General features: G+C 43.4%; 1 protein-coding gene across 3 annotated transcripts in view; it reads right to left on the bottom strand.

Annotated features, from left to right (window-relative positions):
• RGL1 (ral guanine nucleotide dissociation stimulator like 1) overlaps positions 1 to 17,892 on the bottom strand; it is a 276,904-nt gene that overhangs the window by 162,769 nt on the left and 96,243 nt on the right. For 2 of the 3 annotated variants that reach the window (XM_061383454.1, XM_061383455.1), the window contains exon 2: positions 4,003 to 4,166. In XM_061383454.1, coding sequence (XP_061239438.1) covers positions 4,003 to 4,134 — 132 coding nt within the window. In that variant the 5' untranslated portion in view covers positions 4,135 to 4,166. Of the gene's footprint in view, positions 1 to 4,002; positions 4,167 to 17,892 lie in introns of those variants that run through there. The other variant, XM_061383459.1, reaches the window with a different exon arrangement.

The raw sequence follows: 17,892 nt of genomic DNA, 5'->3' as shown, positions 1-17,892 counted from the left end.
TGAGGTGATTCTGGTGGGCTTACTGTCCAAGGACACAACAACAATTCAGGGAATGGGTGAAAATACCCAGGTTCCAAACAATCAGACTGTTTACACAGTTGGGCCCCTATCAATGGCTTGGAATATGTGGAGCAGAATTCAGTTATGCAGGGAAAAAAAGAGCTAGGACAAATGTAGCAGAGGTTTAGGGCTTCACTCAAACGGAATGGAGTTAAGGGCAGGGTGCAGTCTCCATGAGATGTTGTGATACTATGTGGGAAAACTGAGATGGAAACCCAGCCACACACACTGGGAAAAACATTTTGAGGAATAAAAGAAAGTTATGACTCGATGGGCACGTTGCTGTTTATTCCCATGAGACACTGCCGAGCCAGGCAGAGAGCAAGCCTGGAACCATTTATTACACTGAAGATGCTGACCTGACCAGAATGAGATGAAGTCTGGGAAGGGAAACCAAATGTAGAATCAGGGTGATGTACATAATTTTGGTAGACAGTTTCATGAGAAGATAAGGGTATAAATGAAGAGACACAAGCTTGAGTTTGAATCTTACTCTGCCACTTACCAGTTATGTATCTTTGAGCATGTGCCCTAACTTCTAATCTTCAAAATCCTACGCAAAATATTCCTATGGGACTTCCCTGGTCCAGGGGTGAAGAATCCACCCGCCAGTGCAGGGGACACCGGTTCAATCCCGGGTCCGGGAAGATTCCATATGCCTCAGGGCAACTAAGCCCGTGCTCAGCAACGGGAGAAGCCACCACAGTGAGAAGCCCATACATACATGAGAGTGGACCCTGCTCACCGCAACCAGAGAAAGCCCAGGCACAGCAAGGAGACCCAGTGCAGCCAAAAAGAAAAGAATAATAAGTAAGTAAGCTCCTAGTTAAAAATATCCCTATGGTTGTGACAACTGAATATACTGCGGAATATAAAAGTGCCAAGGACAGTTCTGACACAGAGTAGGTGCTTCATAAATGATACTTTCTCTCCCTCCCTTATAGACTCCAGTTGAATATTATTAATATTTGGTTTTAATATTCCATTTCTCACTACTGATGATAATGTCTACCCTGTTGATCTCAGTAAAAATGTTTCAAAGCATGTTTATATGTTAATAAGTTCCCAGGCAGGACACGTCTATCCCTTTGCCTCATATTAAAGTTTGCGGCAGAGAGAAAAAGAAAGTCATTCAGAATCACAAAGAAGAAGCCTAGCACTATCTTTGAACCACATTCTTTAAGGTCAGCAAAGAGCTGGCTCTTCAGAGAGGAATAAAATGCACACCCACTGCTTGTCCAAATAGTCATCCAGTTTCTCTCTCTCTCTCTTTTTTTTTTAATTCTCTCTCTTCCTGTCTCTCAGATGAGAATGATTTAATCTCCAAACTATGCATGATGACACATACTATTTCTTCCTCCAAGAATGTGATGTTACAATGTGAGGCCCCATTCCAGAACTGGATTGAGAGGGAGAGGTCATATGTCCAGTCTCCATACAGGCATTCACTAGTTGAATTTCACACAGAGAACATCTCTGTTTCACAGCCACAGAGAATATTGCTTATCTTGGCAGGCTCCTCACAAATGCAAGACACTGAGCCCAGATAAGCAGTGCGTGATGAATGAGTCAGTGCAATTGCAATCAGTAAAGACCCAAACAAACAAACAAAACCCCACCACTGACCACGACCCAACGGCCAATGAAATAAATCACCTTTGTACCAGAGATGGCAGTATTTTGGTTGCTGTTAACCTTTATAGAAACAACATGTTACTATGAAATCATGATCACATGGTCACGTAATTGCTATGAAAATGATTCATCAATCAACCATCAGGTATTTATTTCAACTATGTACAGCAGTATGTGAGTGCTTTAGGGTTTCTAAGTGAAGTCTAATTAAAACTAATGGACATGGTCTATAAGACAGACAGCCTAGCTTGAAAGAGAGAATCACCATCATGAAAAAACAATACCCTCAAATAATTCCCAGTTGAGCACTGACTAGCCGAGTGTATACAGAGAAGAAGGAGATCAAAGTGCCCGAAAAAGGTTTTGAAGTGTTCCAGGCCATCCTTCACATGTCTGACAGAGCAAGATTTCTAGAAAACAAATCTGTGTCACTACCCCTGCCTAAAACCCTTTACTGACTGCCCAAGGCCCACAAGACAATTCCTGAATTTCTGAGTGAAGCGTATAAGTCTTTTCATTATTTGGTGCTTCTCAGCTTCATCTCTTGCCATTTCTCTTCTGCTGCAGACGCTCCCAACTGTAGGACGTTCTATTAATAATACTGCCCTTTACACAATTTTCCCTCTTCTGGGAATATTTGCTCAGATTCCTCTTCTAAAATCCCTTCTGTTGGGTTAACTTCTACTTTTCCTTTAAGAATGAACTCAAGCCTTACTTCTTCGCCGAGAAGTTTTCTTTCCCTGACACCCACACTTCCATGAGCATACTCACACCCATGCGGGATTAATGTTCCCTGCTGTAGGCTCTGAAAATGCCTAGGGACGTATTTATTACATACAACACTCATCACACTGCATTGCAATTATTGATTGATTTAATGCCGTTCGCCCACCTAGTTCCCATTCTTTAGTATCAACTTTGCGTGCATGCTCAGTCACTCAGTCGTGTCCAACTCTTTGCAACCCATGGACCGTAGACTGCCAGGCTCCTCTGTCCATGGAATTATCCAGGCAAGAATACTGGAGTGGGTTGCCATGCCCTCCTCCAGGGGATCTTCTCGACCCAGGGATCGAACCCAAGTCCCTTGTGTCTCCTGCAGTGGCAGCCAAGTTCTTTACCACTAGTGCCACCTGGGAAGCCCTGAAATATGCATAAGGATGATAAACTCCAAATTTAGGATAGTGATTACCTTTGGGGAAGGAGGAAAGCAAATAGAATTGGGTGCCAGGGCCAGGACTAGGGTGAGTAAGCAAGGCACCTAGCATGCAAAATACAAGGACAGATTAACTTCCAAGTTTGTGCAAGTGCAGGACATAAACGTGAGAGTGGGCACCTCCTTAAATTCTGTGCCCTCAGCACCTCCCTTTCTGATTCTAGTCTTGAGCCTATTAAGTGACACACACAGAGACTTCAAACAGCTTTCTGCAGAGTTTTACTGCTTTAAAAAACAAAAAACTAAACTCTGTTGTGCTAGTATTTCTATAGAAAGAATTTATAGTTTCTTCGTCTGGATCTCACATATTTAAGACTATAGCTATTTTACTACTTTCTTGGATTGGGATCATGACGACATGCAGATATTAGAGATTTGGACACCCAACGCAAGTGCTCTGAGGCCTTGGTATAATGACTGCTCGTGAAAGATTATTTTCCTTTTAACAGAATAACCAACAGAAACACATGTGACCAAGCTTGGAAGTGAGGCCCCCTCTCCCATTGTTTTGCATTTTGAGCAAAGAAATGTGAGAATGAGAGAGGAGAGACCAGTTTGGAAGTTATACCAGGGGTAGGGCTCTGACTAGTTTCTGCTGACTCGGTTCTTGTCCTGTTTCCAAACATAGTTCTCCAAATTCCCATCAGTTCTGAGAACCTCCCAATATCCTCCAATAATTTGCCAGTTTCTTTAAATTAGTCAATTCCTATTGCTTGCAACCAAGGAGCCCTAACTAATACTTAATCTCACGCTGTCAAAGAATGAATTTATATAATTCCACATGTGTTAGTCGATCCTGAGGAATCAATTTTCTCACCACAATTTGATTTCCCATGTATGTTTGGTAGGAGTCTACAAGGACAAATGCCTACTTGCATGTTTTAAGTCCTATCTGTCAGGGCTACCTCCCTTGGCTGAATGAATCGCTGTGGAGTTATTAATGCCCAAGGAACATAGGCCTGACTTCTTATTCTCTAGCTGTGGTTGTGCCTATGGCCCCTGAATAAAAAATTGCCAAGCTGCACTAAGAATGAGCATCTCAAATCTAAGAAAACCCATCACTGCACCAACTGTGTCGCTTAGCGTTGTCTCACCTCCTCTGTCTTTAAAACTTCCCATATCCGAGCATGATCTTCCACCAGCCAGTGTCCTGTGCTTTCTACCTTGGTGGAAAGTTTGAGTTTAGACACCACATATGCAGGCTCTCCCAAGGGCTTCTCCTCCATCTTGAAAGAGCCGGGCAGGAGGCATTACGGATCTGTGTGGAAGAATAAAGTGGGATCCAGGTTAAAACATTACATAACAATGAGATGGCAGAGCAAATTATCATGCCTGATTTGCGGATAGTGAGACCATCAAAAATAGTATCATAATAGACACTAAATTTTATGGACACTTTTTATAGTTATTCATGATTGGCATTTTAATGCAGGCTTCTGGAGAAAGGGATGCATTTTGATAATGGGCAAAGTGATAAAATTTTAAAGCAAAGTAAAAAGCATCCTTCGCCTGTTCTATCTGCTTGTCACTTTGCTCTGGTCCCTCAGTAGAAGACATGAAAATGGGTGGATGTAAGACACACCTGGGCTTCCCAGGTGGCTCAGTATCCACCTGCCAATGCAGGAGATAAGAGAGGAGGGTTCTAGCCCTGGGTCGGGAAGATCCCCTGAAAGAGGAAATGACAACCTACTTCAGTAATCTTGCTTGGAGAATCCCATGGACAAGGGGTCTGGTGGGCTACAGTCTATGGGGTCACAAAGAGTCAAACTGAGCACTCAAAACAAGCCTGAAAGATGTTTTCGCATTTCCATGCCATGCGGGGCATGTGGGAAAAGCACTGGCTCTGGGGTCAGGAGTTTTACTCTTTAAACATCTATTAAATACTTGTTTGTTCGAGTCTCCATGTGAGGCAGACACAAAGAATTCTGCAGGTTCTTAACCTTAAGAAGTTTGCTGTCTCCGGACAGAAAGGGTTGTAAACAAGTAATCACCACGCAGTGTCTTACAGCACCGTGTGTGAAATGCCACAGTAATCATGCTTCTAAACTGCAGCAGAAGCAAAGAGGAAGGTTCTCTTTTCACATTTATTAGCTGTGTTAACTTCTTGAGCCTCAGTTTCATCAGCAGTCACTCTAGAGACAATATTTAAACATTGACACCAGTTCTATAAAGTCTATTTCCTTGACAGCTTTCCACCTGCCACTGTTTTGTTCAGAATCACATTATACCTGCCCAGCACCACACTGCCCTAAGAAATCTCCTTGCCTTTATTCACATTCCCGAGCCCATCCTTCTGAGAGTAATTGTTCTAAAAAGCAAGTCTGATAATGATGTTCCACCTACCAAAATCTTTTCCCAGAGATTAAAGTCCAAATTCTATAACACAGCATCCAAGACTTCTCTACCTTCTTCCTCCTACCATGCCCAGCAGCCTCCTCAACCACACTGTCTCTGTTGTTTAAACTGCTTAAAGGGACTTTCCTGGTGGCTCAGTGGTAAATAACCTGCTTTGCAATGCAGGGGACACGAGTTCAATCCTTGGTCCTGGAAGATTCCACATGCCACAGAGCAACTAAGGCCATGTGCCGCAACTGCTGAGCCTGTGGGTCACAATCAGGAAGATCCCACGTGAGACAATGAAGATCCTGCATGCTGCAACTAAGGCACAGCCAAGGAAATAAAGAGGTTGCAGGCGTCTGACTCTTTTACAACCGAAAAAGTTGACTTAAAGCTCAACATTCAGAAAACGAGGATCATGGCATCTGGTCCCATCACTTCATGGGAAATAGATGGGGAAACAGTGGAAATGTGTCAGACTTTATTTTGGGGGGCTCCAAAATCACTGCAAATGGTGACTGCAGCCATGAAATTAAAAGACACTTGCTCCTTGGAAGAAAAGTTATGACCAACCTAGATAGCATATTCAAAAGCAGAGACATTACGTTGCCAACAAAGGTCCATCTAGTCAAGGCTATGGTTTTTCCAGTGGTCATGTATGGATGTGAGAGTTGGACTGTGAAGAAGGCTGAGTGCCGAAGAATTGATGCTTTTGAACTGTGGTGTTGGAGAAGACTCTTGAGAGTCCCTTGGACTGCAAGGAGATCCAACCAGTCCATTCAGAAGGAGATCAGCCCTGGGATTTCTTTAGAAGGAATGATGCTAAAGCTGAAACTCCAGTACTTTGGCCACCTCATGTGAAGAGTTGACTCATTGGAAAAGACTGTGATGCTGGGAGGGATTGGGGGCAGGAGGAGAAGGGGACGACAGAGGATGAGATGGCTGGATGGCATCACCGACTCGATGGACGTGAGTTTGAGTGAACTCCGGGAGATGGTGATGGACAGGGAGGCCTGGTGTGCTGCGATTCATGGGGTCGCAAAGAGTCGGACACGACTGAGCGACTAAACTGAACTGGACTGTAGCCCGCCAACCACCTCTGTTTATGGAATTCTCCAAGCAGGAATACTGGTGTCAGTTGCCATCCTACTCCAGGGGAGCTTCCTGATCCAGGGACCAAACCCATGTCTTCTGCATTGGCAGGCGGATTCTTAACCACTGAGCCACCTGAGAAGCCCTGAATAAAGTGCTTATGGATCTCAAAAACATCCCGGATCTTTCAGCCTTTGTTTGTGTCACCTCCCCTCCACCCACTATGCCAAGAAAATAAAGACCCTTCCTCCTTTGTATCTCTCTGTATATGCTCTGGACAGAATCCTACCATGTCACTTACAGCACTTTAAATTATTTGCTTTCAATTCTATTTCTACCTTTTGGTCTTTTAAGCATCTAAACACTAGAGATGACGTCATGTACAGAGTAAGTACTAAATCTATGTTTGATGGATTTATTAATTCAGTAAATCATGAGAATCCAGTAAAATTAAGGCAGCAGATCTAATATATTCAACTAACAGATTACGAGTCAAGTCACCTCTTCTCTTTAACTTCTGTTGACTTAGTGGGCTGTAAGCTCTTCATAAGAAAGAGTTAAATCTAACATTCATCCTGCACCCCTAGGCAGCAACTCTGCAAGCAGCAATTGCTCATTAGCTACCACAGAGTCATTTTCTCGGAAATGTCTTCAAGGAATTGAGCATGCCTGCAAAAAGCAGGTCTTAAGCTCACATAACCTACTGCCCAAATAAAAGCAAATGAAAAATAGTACTGATGAAGCTATTTGCAGGGAAGGAACGGAGACACAGATGAGAACGAACCTGTGGACACAGTGGGGGAAGGAGAGAGTGGGACGAATCAAGAGAACAGCATTGACACACGATCATGTGTCAACTAGCTGGCTAGCGGGAAGCTCCTCTGCAGCACAGGGAGCCCAGCCTGTGCCCTGCCAGGACCTAGAAAGGTGGGATGGCAGAGATGAGGGAGGCTGAAGGGGGAGGAGAGACATATATATAATTATGACTGATTCATAAATCAGCAGAAACCCACACAACATTGTAAAGCAATTATCCTCCAGTCAAAAACTGAATTTAAAATAAAAGCAAATGGAAATGGCATTGATAAGCTGGGCAGGGGTGATAGGTCGGAAGGTTCGAGAGAAGGGTCTTCTACAGCCAAGTTACTTTTCTGCCTCACATGCTCCATCTGTAAGCCATGGAGAGCAAGCAATATTCTGGCAGAGAGCAGTGATGAGGAACACTTAACTAAAACCATCGTGCAGTAATTAGAAGCATGCAGCACTCGATACACTCCCAATAGGAACCAGGAAACAGAACCTTGACAATTAACAAGCAAATTTCTTCTGAATGGACATAAATGATGCTGACACATACCTGCAAGGGAATAAACAAAGAAGATTCATGTGGGGTTTCAGTTCCAAAAAAAGGAAATGAAAATAAACAGGCAAAATGGAAACAGGCCAAATTAGTAGGGAAGGAAATTCCATTGTTGTTATTGGAGATAATACTGTAAACAACAAATAATAAATCAGAACAAAGTGGAAAAACTACATCAGATGGTTTTGTGGCTGTACCATTTGTATATCATGGAAAGGTACCTGGATAAGCTAGACAGACTGCAGGATCTCAGGGGGCACAATGGAACATCTGGAGATGTAACATAGCCCAGTGACCCCAAGGCTCTCACCCTACTGTCTGCCCACAGCTGTTTTCTCATCCCCACAGTGTGGGTGAAAGTTGGCAAGTTTTCCGTATGGGAGACTGAACTGACTATTGCATACTGACTTCCTACAGACCGTCCCTTACCCTGTTTGGGAAGAAGTTGCAATTCTGAGTTTTAAACCATTCCAAGTTACTTGGGAACTGAGGATGGGTGCAGAGAAGCAGCCAGCTCTTATGAGGCTCTTCAAGCACTCTGAGATCCTCCACCCTCTCTGAGACGTGAGGTCTTTCCACCATGCTCAGTATATTTCCTCGCTCACACACACAAAACGACCATATGAATAACACAGATTGGCACTCTCATTGCCTCCCGGTCACTGTGCTAGGCATTTTTCAAATTACAGTATGTCCCCTACATACAAATCTTCAAGCTGTGAACTTGCAAAGATGCAAACCTGCATTCACATGTCCAATTGTCATGTGCGTGCATCCTCTGCAGGCATCTGTGCTTTTGTGTACTTTCCTGTACAAAGAATGTACTTTATAGAGAACAGTAGTACAGTAACTTTATTTTCAAGTCCAGACTGTCCAGAAGCAAGTGTAAAAGCCGTGGTGATGTAGCTGGTACTGTCTATACTTTTCAAGGTACCATACTATAAGATTAAAAATGTTTTCTTTACTTTTTGTGCTTGCTTTTTATATATTATTTGTGTGAAATGTATTATAAACCTATTACAGTACAATACTATATAGCTAATGTGTTAAATGTGTTAGTTGGTTACCTAGGCTAATCTTGTTGGACTTATAAACAAATTGAACTTAACAAATGCATTCTCAGAACAGAACTCGCTCACATGTTGGGGACTTACTGTATCTCAAATCCACACAATAATGCCTCAGGGTAAACATCACCATTTCACAGCAATGAAACATTTGACTCAGAGAGATTAAGTCACTGCTAGAAAGTTGTTCACGCACTCTCTCCTAGGTCAGTTCAGAAGGGCTTCAGCCCCTGGCCCCTACCCTTCACTGGTGGAATGAGACCTCATGCCCCTTCCCCATGGACTAGAGTTGAAGTGTCACTGTCTTAGGCAATTGGCACAACAGTGTTCTTTGAGAGGTGGTCACGTCTGATGAATCATGGCTAACAGTGGAATAGATAGAGGGAGGGCAACTTTGAAAAAATAGACCATTCTGTCCCCTTTTTGAAGAAGGCAATGGCAACCCACTCCAGTACTCTTGCCTGGAAAATCCCATGAGTGGAGGAGCCTTGTGGGCTACAGTCCATGGGGCCGCTAAGAGTCGGATAAGACTGAGCAACTTCACTTTCGAGTTTCACTTTCATGCATTGGAGAAGGAAATGGCAAACCAGTCCAGTGTTCTTGCCTGGAGAATCCCAGGGACAGGGGAGCCTGTTGGGCTGCCGTCTATGGGGTTGCACAGAGTCCGACATGACTGAAGTGACTTAGCAGCAGCAGCAGCAGCAGCAGTCGTCCCCTTTTTACTCCCATCTTAACTTCTGACTAGGGCAGGCTTTATAGGTATGACCTATACAGTCACACACGGCCTTTGCTCAGAACAACTCTAAGCTTGGTTGAATGCTCTGCTGCTGTTGTTCTGTCACTGAGCTGTGTCCAACTCTTTGCAGCCCCATGGACTGCAACACACCAGGCTTCCCCATCTGTCCTTCACTATCTCCCAGAGTTTACTCATACTCATGTCCATTGATGTTATCTAACCATCTCATCCTCTGCTGCCCTCTTCTCTTGTCCTCAATTTTTCCTAGCATCAGGGTCTTTTCCAGTTAAGTCGACTCTTCGCAACAGGTGGCCAAAGTATTGGAGCTTTGGTTTCAGCATCAGTCCTTCTAATGAACATTCAGGATTGATTTCCTTTACAATTGACTAGTTTGATCTCCTTGCAGTCCAAGGGACTCTCAAGAATCTTGTCCAGCACCACAGTTGGAAAGCATCAATTCTCTTCCCAGGTGGCACTAGTGATAAACAATCTGCCTGCCAATGCGGGAGACACAAGAGACATGGGTTCAGTTCCTGAGTCAAGAAGATCCCTTGGAGCAGGAAATGGCAACCCACTCCAGTATTCTTGCCTGGAGAATCCCATGGACAGAGGAGCTTGGCGGTCTACAGTCCATGGGGTCACAAAGAGTAGGACATAACTGAGCACATAATCTTCCCTTTCAACCATCTTTATGGTCCAACTGTCACATCTGCACATTGACTACTGGGAAAACCATAGCTTTGACTATATGGACCTTTGTCAGCAGAGTGATATGTCTGCTTTTTAACAGGCTATCTAGGTTTGTCATAGCTCTCCATTCAAGGAGCAAACATCTTTTAATCTCATGGCTGCATTTACTGTCCGCATGATTTTGGAGACCAAGAATATAAAATCTTTCACTGCTTCCAATTTTCCCCCTTCTATTTGCCATGAAGTGATGGGACCAGACACCACGATCTTTTTTTTTAACACTGAGTTTCAAGTAAGTGCTAGGGAACAAGTTTACTGAAATCTATATTTACTTTATTAATCCCTATGCTGGAGTTTGATAAATCAATCAGTACTTCATTATTTGACATCCTACTATGATAGTAAATAATGTATGAGATCTCTCTAAATCATTATCTTTTTCCTCCCACCTCTCCTCTTCACATATTTTTGGAAGGACAAAAAGTGTTTAATATTCAGCACCTTACTGGGATGGTGTGGTGTTTCTTGTCTTTACCTTTTAGGGCCATGCTTTTCTTCTGCCCCTGCAGATTCCATCATTCATATCAATAATACAGTATTTCTGTTTTACTCCCTTTATACACTTAAACTCTGACTTCTCCCTGAAGAATTTTGATTTGTTAACTCAGCTCAAATTTCTTCTAATCTTGAAAAAGTGTGGCATTTGCCCCGTTCCAGTCTCTTCCACGATCACTTGTCTTTCTTCCATGTCTTTCCTCCTACCTTCTCTCATCCTTATTCCCCTTCCTAAAGAGCTGAGGTCCTGTTCAGATAAGACAAGTTTATCTTTATCTCCCACTATTTACAACTCTTCCACCTAAAAAGTTTATCTATCAATAAGAGTCTGCCTTTTAGTTTTAATCAGAGATCTAGAATAGCGTCATACAAACAGCACTGAAGTTCCAGTCAGGAGATCTGGGTTCAAATCATGCAGCCACAGTAATTCTCTACATGAACCTTGACCAAAAATTTCACTCCTTAGCCTCAGTTTCCTCCTCTTTAAAATAAATAGATAGGGACTTCCCTGGTGGTCCAGTGGTTAAGAATCTGCTTTGCAATGCAGGGGACATGAGTTTGATCCCTGATCAGGAAACTAAGATCCTTAGAAACTAAGATCCTGACCCACGTGCTCTGGAGTCTGCGCGCCACAACTTCGGATGCTACGTGCCACAACTAGAGAGTCCATGCACAGCAAATGAAAGATCCCGCGTGATGCAACGGAAAACCGAGGCAGCCAAATAAAATAAAAATAAAGTGAATAGACAGACTACAAGGTTACTGAGACTGCTTACAGCAAAACTAATATGCATTTAATTGCTTTTCCAGTACAGCTGAGTGATCTACACAAAACAGCGAAAAGTTGTGATTTCTGCAGGTCATTCACATGTTGTCACTATTCCCACATTAGGTATGCATTCGCTATTCAGAAGTCAAAAAGAGCGTGAAGAGCCCCCTGGCATTGACAGATAGAACATCTGAATCTTGACTACTCGGGAACAACCCCAAATTTTCAGTCATGTAGTCAACTGTAAGTTTGCTGAGGCTTTGTAAAGCTGGTGTTTGGGGGTGCTCACCAATGCCTAGCACCCAAATCTAAGGATGGTTTGGTGGTAGATTTTTCTAATCATGATTGCTATTGAGGTATTTACCAATTGGGGGGATACAAGAAAGTATTAAGATACAGCCTTCCCAATTGTGGGGGTGCATCACAGTGGTCTCACCAGCCTTATGCCATTTGAAAAGAGAGAAAGCAGCAGCTGTCTGGAATCAGGGATTTCTGTGGGGAAATAGAGACTGGGGCACAGACAGACATCAGACGGAAAGGCCTCCAGGAAGCCCTGGCATAGGGAGAGCTCTCTAGGGCTGGGAAAGGGGGCATGTCAAAACATTTCATAGCAATCCTAAAAGTTATTTGTGTTTGAAGTGACAGTGTATGCCCATGTATTAGGAGATAAACAGATCTTCATTATCTCTTCCTTGGAATCTCAACAGCATTCTAGTCTGTATAAGGCAACTCACTTATATTCTGCATATTGCTTTCTTTTGCTTTCCTCAGCTTAATCTCCTGCTGTTGGTCTCCCCTGCTGGACTGCCAGTTCTTTGACAGCAAGACTGGACATAAATTTGTTATGCTGCTTCAACTTGTTTTTAAAAAAAAAGCTCAATCATATTTTAAAAAAAAAAGCTCATTTTCTTTTCTTTCCATAAAAAAAAAAATTCACTGGAGTCCAAGATTACACATTAACCATTACGATGTATTTTGGGACAAATGTCAATCATTGGGCAACCATTTCCAAAGGAATTTTAATTATGGACCGTCTCGCTGAATACTGGGCAAAGTTGCACAATCGTCTGTGGAGTCAGGAGTGACTTTCTCTGAAAGCAACTGTCTCTTGTTAAATGCAGAAAATTAAAGAAGTGCAAGGCCTTCCTTCAGACTGATATTTTTTTTAAAGGCTGGTTCAACTGCATTTCAGATTTTTTTGCACTTTTCCCCTCTCACTGATAGTATTTGGCAGAAGTTTTTAATAATAATTCAAAAAAAAAAAAAGAAAAGAAAGAAAACCCAGACCAAGTTTGTACTACCCTTATGAACTTCCCTTGAGAAATGCTGCTCTTTGCTCAGCAATTCCTGCTCAGCACGGAGAGAAAACACAAGGAAAGCAGCTGGGCTCCCTTCCTGGTCCCCATTCAGCACGGCCAGTCTGGAAACAAGTCTGCAAAGACAGACGTGGGGGAGGGAGGGACACCTAGACAGAAGGGAAGTTCAGATCACAAAGAACCCTCCAGCATTCCAAGGGGGAGAGAGAGAGAAATCTAAGGGACTGAATTGTTTATGGCCTGCATTTTTATAACAATAAAAAGCTCAGCCATGATGTCGCCTGAAAGCTGAAAATGAGATAAAACTGTAAGTCACGTGACTGTCCCAGGCTCCATGTTTCACAGTTCTGTGGACTCCAGCTTCAACTGGCTGAATGAGGGCAAAATACAAAAACCATGAAGGGACCATCACCCAGTTCAACAGTCCCGGGCTAATTTTTATCTTCAAGTTGAAGAAAGTTGAGCTGATTCATGTCAGAGCTATCTTTTAAGTCCCAACAATAACGACAACAGGGCTAACAAGCCCCACCACCACCACCATCACACCGAAGTCAGCATTCACCCTGCCAGGCACTGGGTCTGCACTTTATCAGCATCAGCTCATCCTCAGACCAGACTCCGGAGAAGCTCAGATCGTGAGAGATGAAGGAACTAGTCTTGGAGTTTCTCTAAGCCGTCCTGACCCCAGAGCTGTATCCTCACCACTGCACTACGCTGCTCTGTTGGTGTTCAGTCGCTCTGTGGTGTCTGACTCTTGCAAGCCGGTGGTCTGCAACCAGCCAGGCTCCTCTGTTCCTGGGATATCCCAGGCAAGAATACTGGAGTGGATTGCCATTTCCTCCTCCAGGGGATCTTCCCGACCTAGGGATCAAACGTGGGTCTCCTGCCTTGGCAAGCGGATTCTTTACCACTAAGCTACCTGGGAACACCAACTACACTACTGCTGCACCTTAATAGTCAATGTTCCACTCAGTCCATGGAATCCTCCAGGCCAGAATACTGGGGTGGGGAGCCTTTCCTTCTCCAGGGGATCTTCCCAACCCAGGGATCGAACACAGGTCTCCCATATTGCAGGTGGATTCTTTACCAGCTGAGCCACAAAGGAAGCCCATTTACAAAATAACACCATATAAATGCTGAAAAATCTGAAATCCCAGGAATCGCAGCTCTTGAAAAGATTCAGAACAGAGCTCTCACAGGAGGAATGTTAAATTTTGAAACGTTAGATTCAGGAAAGGAAATCCATGGAGTGTATCAGTTAATGCAAAAAATCATTTAACTTCCAAATAGATTGGCCTTTCCACATCTCAGGTTAAAGAGTGATCTGTTCCCAATCTTTTACTTTACCAAAAACAGAAGTCTAATCTATTTAATTACAGTCACTTTCACTAGACCATAGGATAATGGCAGGTCCCAATGGAGGGAAATCTCTTTCAAGAAAACGCTTCTGGGAGAGGCATGTACAGTGAGTTGGCACTAGACCAATACTTATCTTCCTTCTCAATCTCTAAGCAGAAAGGCCACCATGAGTTTTACATATAACATGTATTCTTAATTACAAGTCTTCTTCCATTAGATCAGATAACCTTGCCCCACTCTGATTAGTTTCACAAAGCAATGATTAAATCCAGTTAGTCCTGCTGAATACCCCAGACACCAATTTGCTAGACTAAGTGCTAGACTTTATATTCAGAGTAGCATCTTCATTTCCATCTAACTATTTTCTTCCTTCCTTGATCTTGTCCCGTGAAATAGAAACAAATGCCCATAATGGGGCTAGGGCCAAATGAACAGGTTCAGTATTCATCCCAATGCTGCAACTGATGCTGAAACTGAAGCGCCAATACTTTGGCCACCTGATGTGAAGAGCTGACTTAATAGAAAAGATGCTGGAAAATATTGAAGGCAGGAGGAGAAGGGGACGACAGAGGATGTGCTGGTTGGATGGCATCACCAACTCAACGGACATGAATTTGAGCAAACTCCAGGAGATGGTGAAGGACAGGGAAGCCTGGCGTGCTGCAGTCCATGGGATCGCAAAGAGTCGGACACGACTGAGTGACTGAACAGCAACAACAAATTCATCCAGCATGGAAGAGGGAAGGACCTGTGTACCCTGTGTTAGGATGACTTCTACCAGTGCCCACGTTTTTTACTTTCTTCTCAGCTTTCTTGGGCCTGCACCTGTGATGCAACATGCCCGACCTATCCTGCATTGGCAGGTGGGCTCTTTGCCACTAGTGCCACCTGGGAAGCCCTCAGAGTCTCTTAGTGAACTTTTTTATAAAGACACTCCAACTTTTTTTATTTCTTCATTTTTTATTTTTTTTTTTTTTTGCTTTTCATATCAGTTATATAAGGGTGCGTCATAGAGGATGCATCCTGCATTCACATGTATCTTAGATGAGAATTTACCCTCCATAGTCCAAGAAGAATAGAACTCTCACATTATTTTGGAGTGAACCAAAAGATCTCAAGCCTAAATGAGGCCACTGAAAACCAAATTCCACTCTCAAATCTCAAACAGGTTTCCAAGACGTATTGGAAAACTGCTTCGCATAGCAACAGAGTCAGGAATGTTTTCGACTCGGTCTAGAGGGAGGATCTTGCTGGGATATATGAAATAGTTACTGAATTAGAACCTACTTTTTTCTTTAAGATTGCAAAGATTCCTAGCGGGGCCAAGCCTGGATTTCTCATTAGGCCTTCAGAAAGCAGCGGCCGTCCGTCACAGTCTTTCCAAAGGCTGCATCACGTGGCTTGTGTACATCTGCAGGGCTTCTGTGTTTGATCCTAGGTTATATTCTCACTAAGGTGAAGGGTTAGAGTTTTGACAGATGTGGCTGCAGTCTAATTGGCCCATTTTCTCTGCCCCTTTCCCACACACATACAGTTTGTGGTAGCAGAACTCGTGAAATGTCTCAACTTTGATACCAAGAAATTAGGGGTGGAAGGAATGCAGGTTTGAACACTCAGCTAGGTTTCAGTTTTAGTTTTGGAACTCCACCAAGGCATCTGTCTGAGGGGAAGAAGGATTATTTCATACTAGGTCACCATTTCATTCCAACTGGGTTGCAGTTGTTGTTTTTTTTAATCTGTCTTTTATTTTTTCCTGCTTCAGCTTTTACAGGACTTTTCACTTTCTCCATTCTTTTCATTGCCACAGCTTGACCTTGGCATTTCCAATAAACCGAAGTGGAGACTGAACGAAAGTCCGACTCAGATTCAGACCTCTTAGTCCAAAGAGCAATTGTGCCAATATTCGATTTAGCATCCCTGACTTCCTAGCTGAGGGAGTCTATGGGCCAAACTGACTTAACTGCACTAGATGGCAAATGTCCAGGGACATGACAGTTAAGTTGCTTAAACCTCACCCCGCAAGATACGATGCACAGGAGGGATGGGGAAGTCCCCGACATTTCAATTATTTAGCCAACTCATTGTGCCAGGTGTGGGTGAGGCAGGGAGAAATAAAGATAAATAAGCATGTGTCCTCTAAGCGGCTCCATGCTGGGCGTTCTTAATCTGAACCACTGGGAAGTTCACAATCATTTGAAGAGAAAGAGTTATATTTCAAAACAATAGGTTAAGCATTAGAAGATAGATACATAGAAGGGCATTACATTGAGAGCTCTGTGAGTCAAGTATGAATCCCCTATTCACTGAAGCTCAGAGAAGTGAAGTGAATCACCCAAGGTCAGAAAGCAGAATTTGAAAACAGATCTGTCTGATTGAGAGCAAAGCATCATTTTCCATACTATAATAACCTTTGGTCACGTGATGGGAAGAGCTGAATCATTGGGAAAAGACCCTGAAGCTGAGAAAGATTGAGGGCAGGAGGAGAAGGGGGCGACAGGGTATGAGATGGTTGGATGGCATCACCAACTCAAGGCACATGAGTTTGAACAAACTCCCAGAGAGAGTGAAGACCAGGGAAGCCTGGCATGCTGCAGTCCATGTGGTTGCAAAGAGCCGGACACCACTTAGCGACTGAACAACAATGGCCTATGACAATTTTCACAGAATTGTGGCCATGTTAATTGGCTTTGTAACGTTAATGTTTAAAGAGAAACACTAACTCTTTGCACTCAGGTAGAAGACAGAAAGCCAAGAGGGTTATCTGAAATGTGCACTTCCTTATCTACAAAGCTGAGAGCCTGTTTCTTCCTCCCACCCTTCATGTGCCACTCTGGCAGCTCCCCTCCAATCCCAGGTGCCTGTCACAACGTTCCCAGGCCTGCCCTTCCAGAGCTAAGTAAACAGTTATTCCACTCTTTCTAAAAAATGGCAGAAAACAGAAGCCAAACACTGAGGTTGTCAGTTCTCTCACTTCTTAGTCACATATGTACATTTTTGCTACAAAAGTATGGTGATCTGTAATCCTAATTATTTTTTAAGACTTTCTTTACAATGACATATGGACCCTATTAGGGTACTCACTGATTTCTCTCTGCCTCTGCTCAGAAGGGTGATAGGTTTATGATTTATAGCTCAAGTGAATGCAGAGCTCAGGCTCATTGCTCCAATTCGATTATAGCTGACAGTGACTTGGGATACCAGAGATTTTTAATGATTACTAACGTCATCGTGGGCTGAAAAATGACTTAAACACTAGTGCAGCTTTAGTGGGCTTAGAGTCACAGCTTCTATACACCTACTTCATTTCTCCAGTTTAGTCTGGACACAAACAAAGTGTGGGGTTTTATTTTCTATCCACTTGTGCGCCCTAAAAAGGAATTCCAGGCTAGTTGCTTTTGTAAGTATAACATCAGACAGGGAATGAAATATCATGAAATCGGGTCCAAGTATCAATAATTTTAAAGTCTTACCTGGGAAATAAGTACATTAAGTCACCTTAAGTGAAGTGAAGTCACTCAGTCGTGTCCGACTCTTTGCAACCCCGTGGACTGTAGCCTACCAGGCTTCTCCATCCATGGGAGTCTCCAGGCAAGAATACTGGAGTGGGTTACCATTTCCTTCTCCAGGGGATCTTCCCGACCAAGGGATCAAACCTGGGTCTCCTGCATTGGAGGCAGGTGCTTTAACCTCTGAGCCACCAGGG

Source organism: Bos javanicus, chromosome 16 (genome assembly GCF_032452875.1).
Source record: "Bos javanicus breed banteng chromosome 16, ARS-OSU_banteng_1.0, whole genome shotgun sequence".
Taxonomy (NCBI): Eukaryota; Metazoa; Chordata; class Mammalia; order Artiodactyla; family Bovidae; genus Bos; species Bos javanicus.
This window is presented reverse-complemented; position numbering and strand designations above follow the sequence as displayed.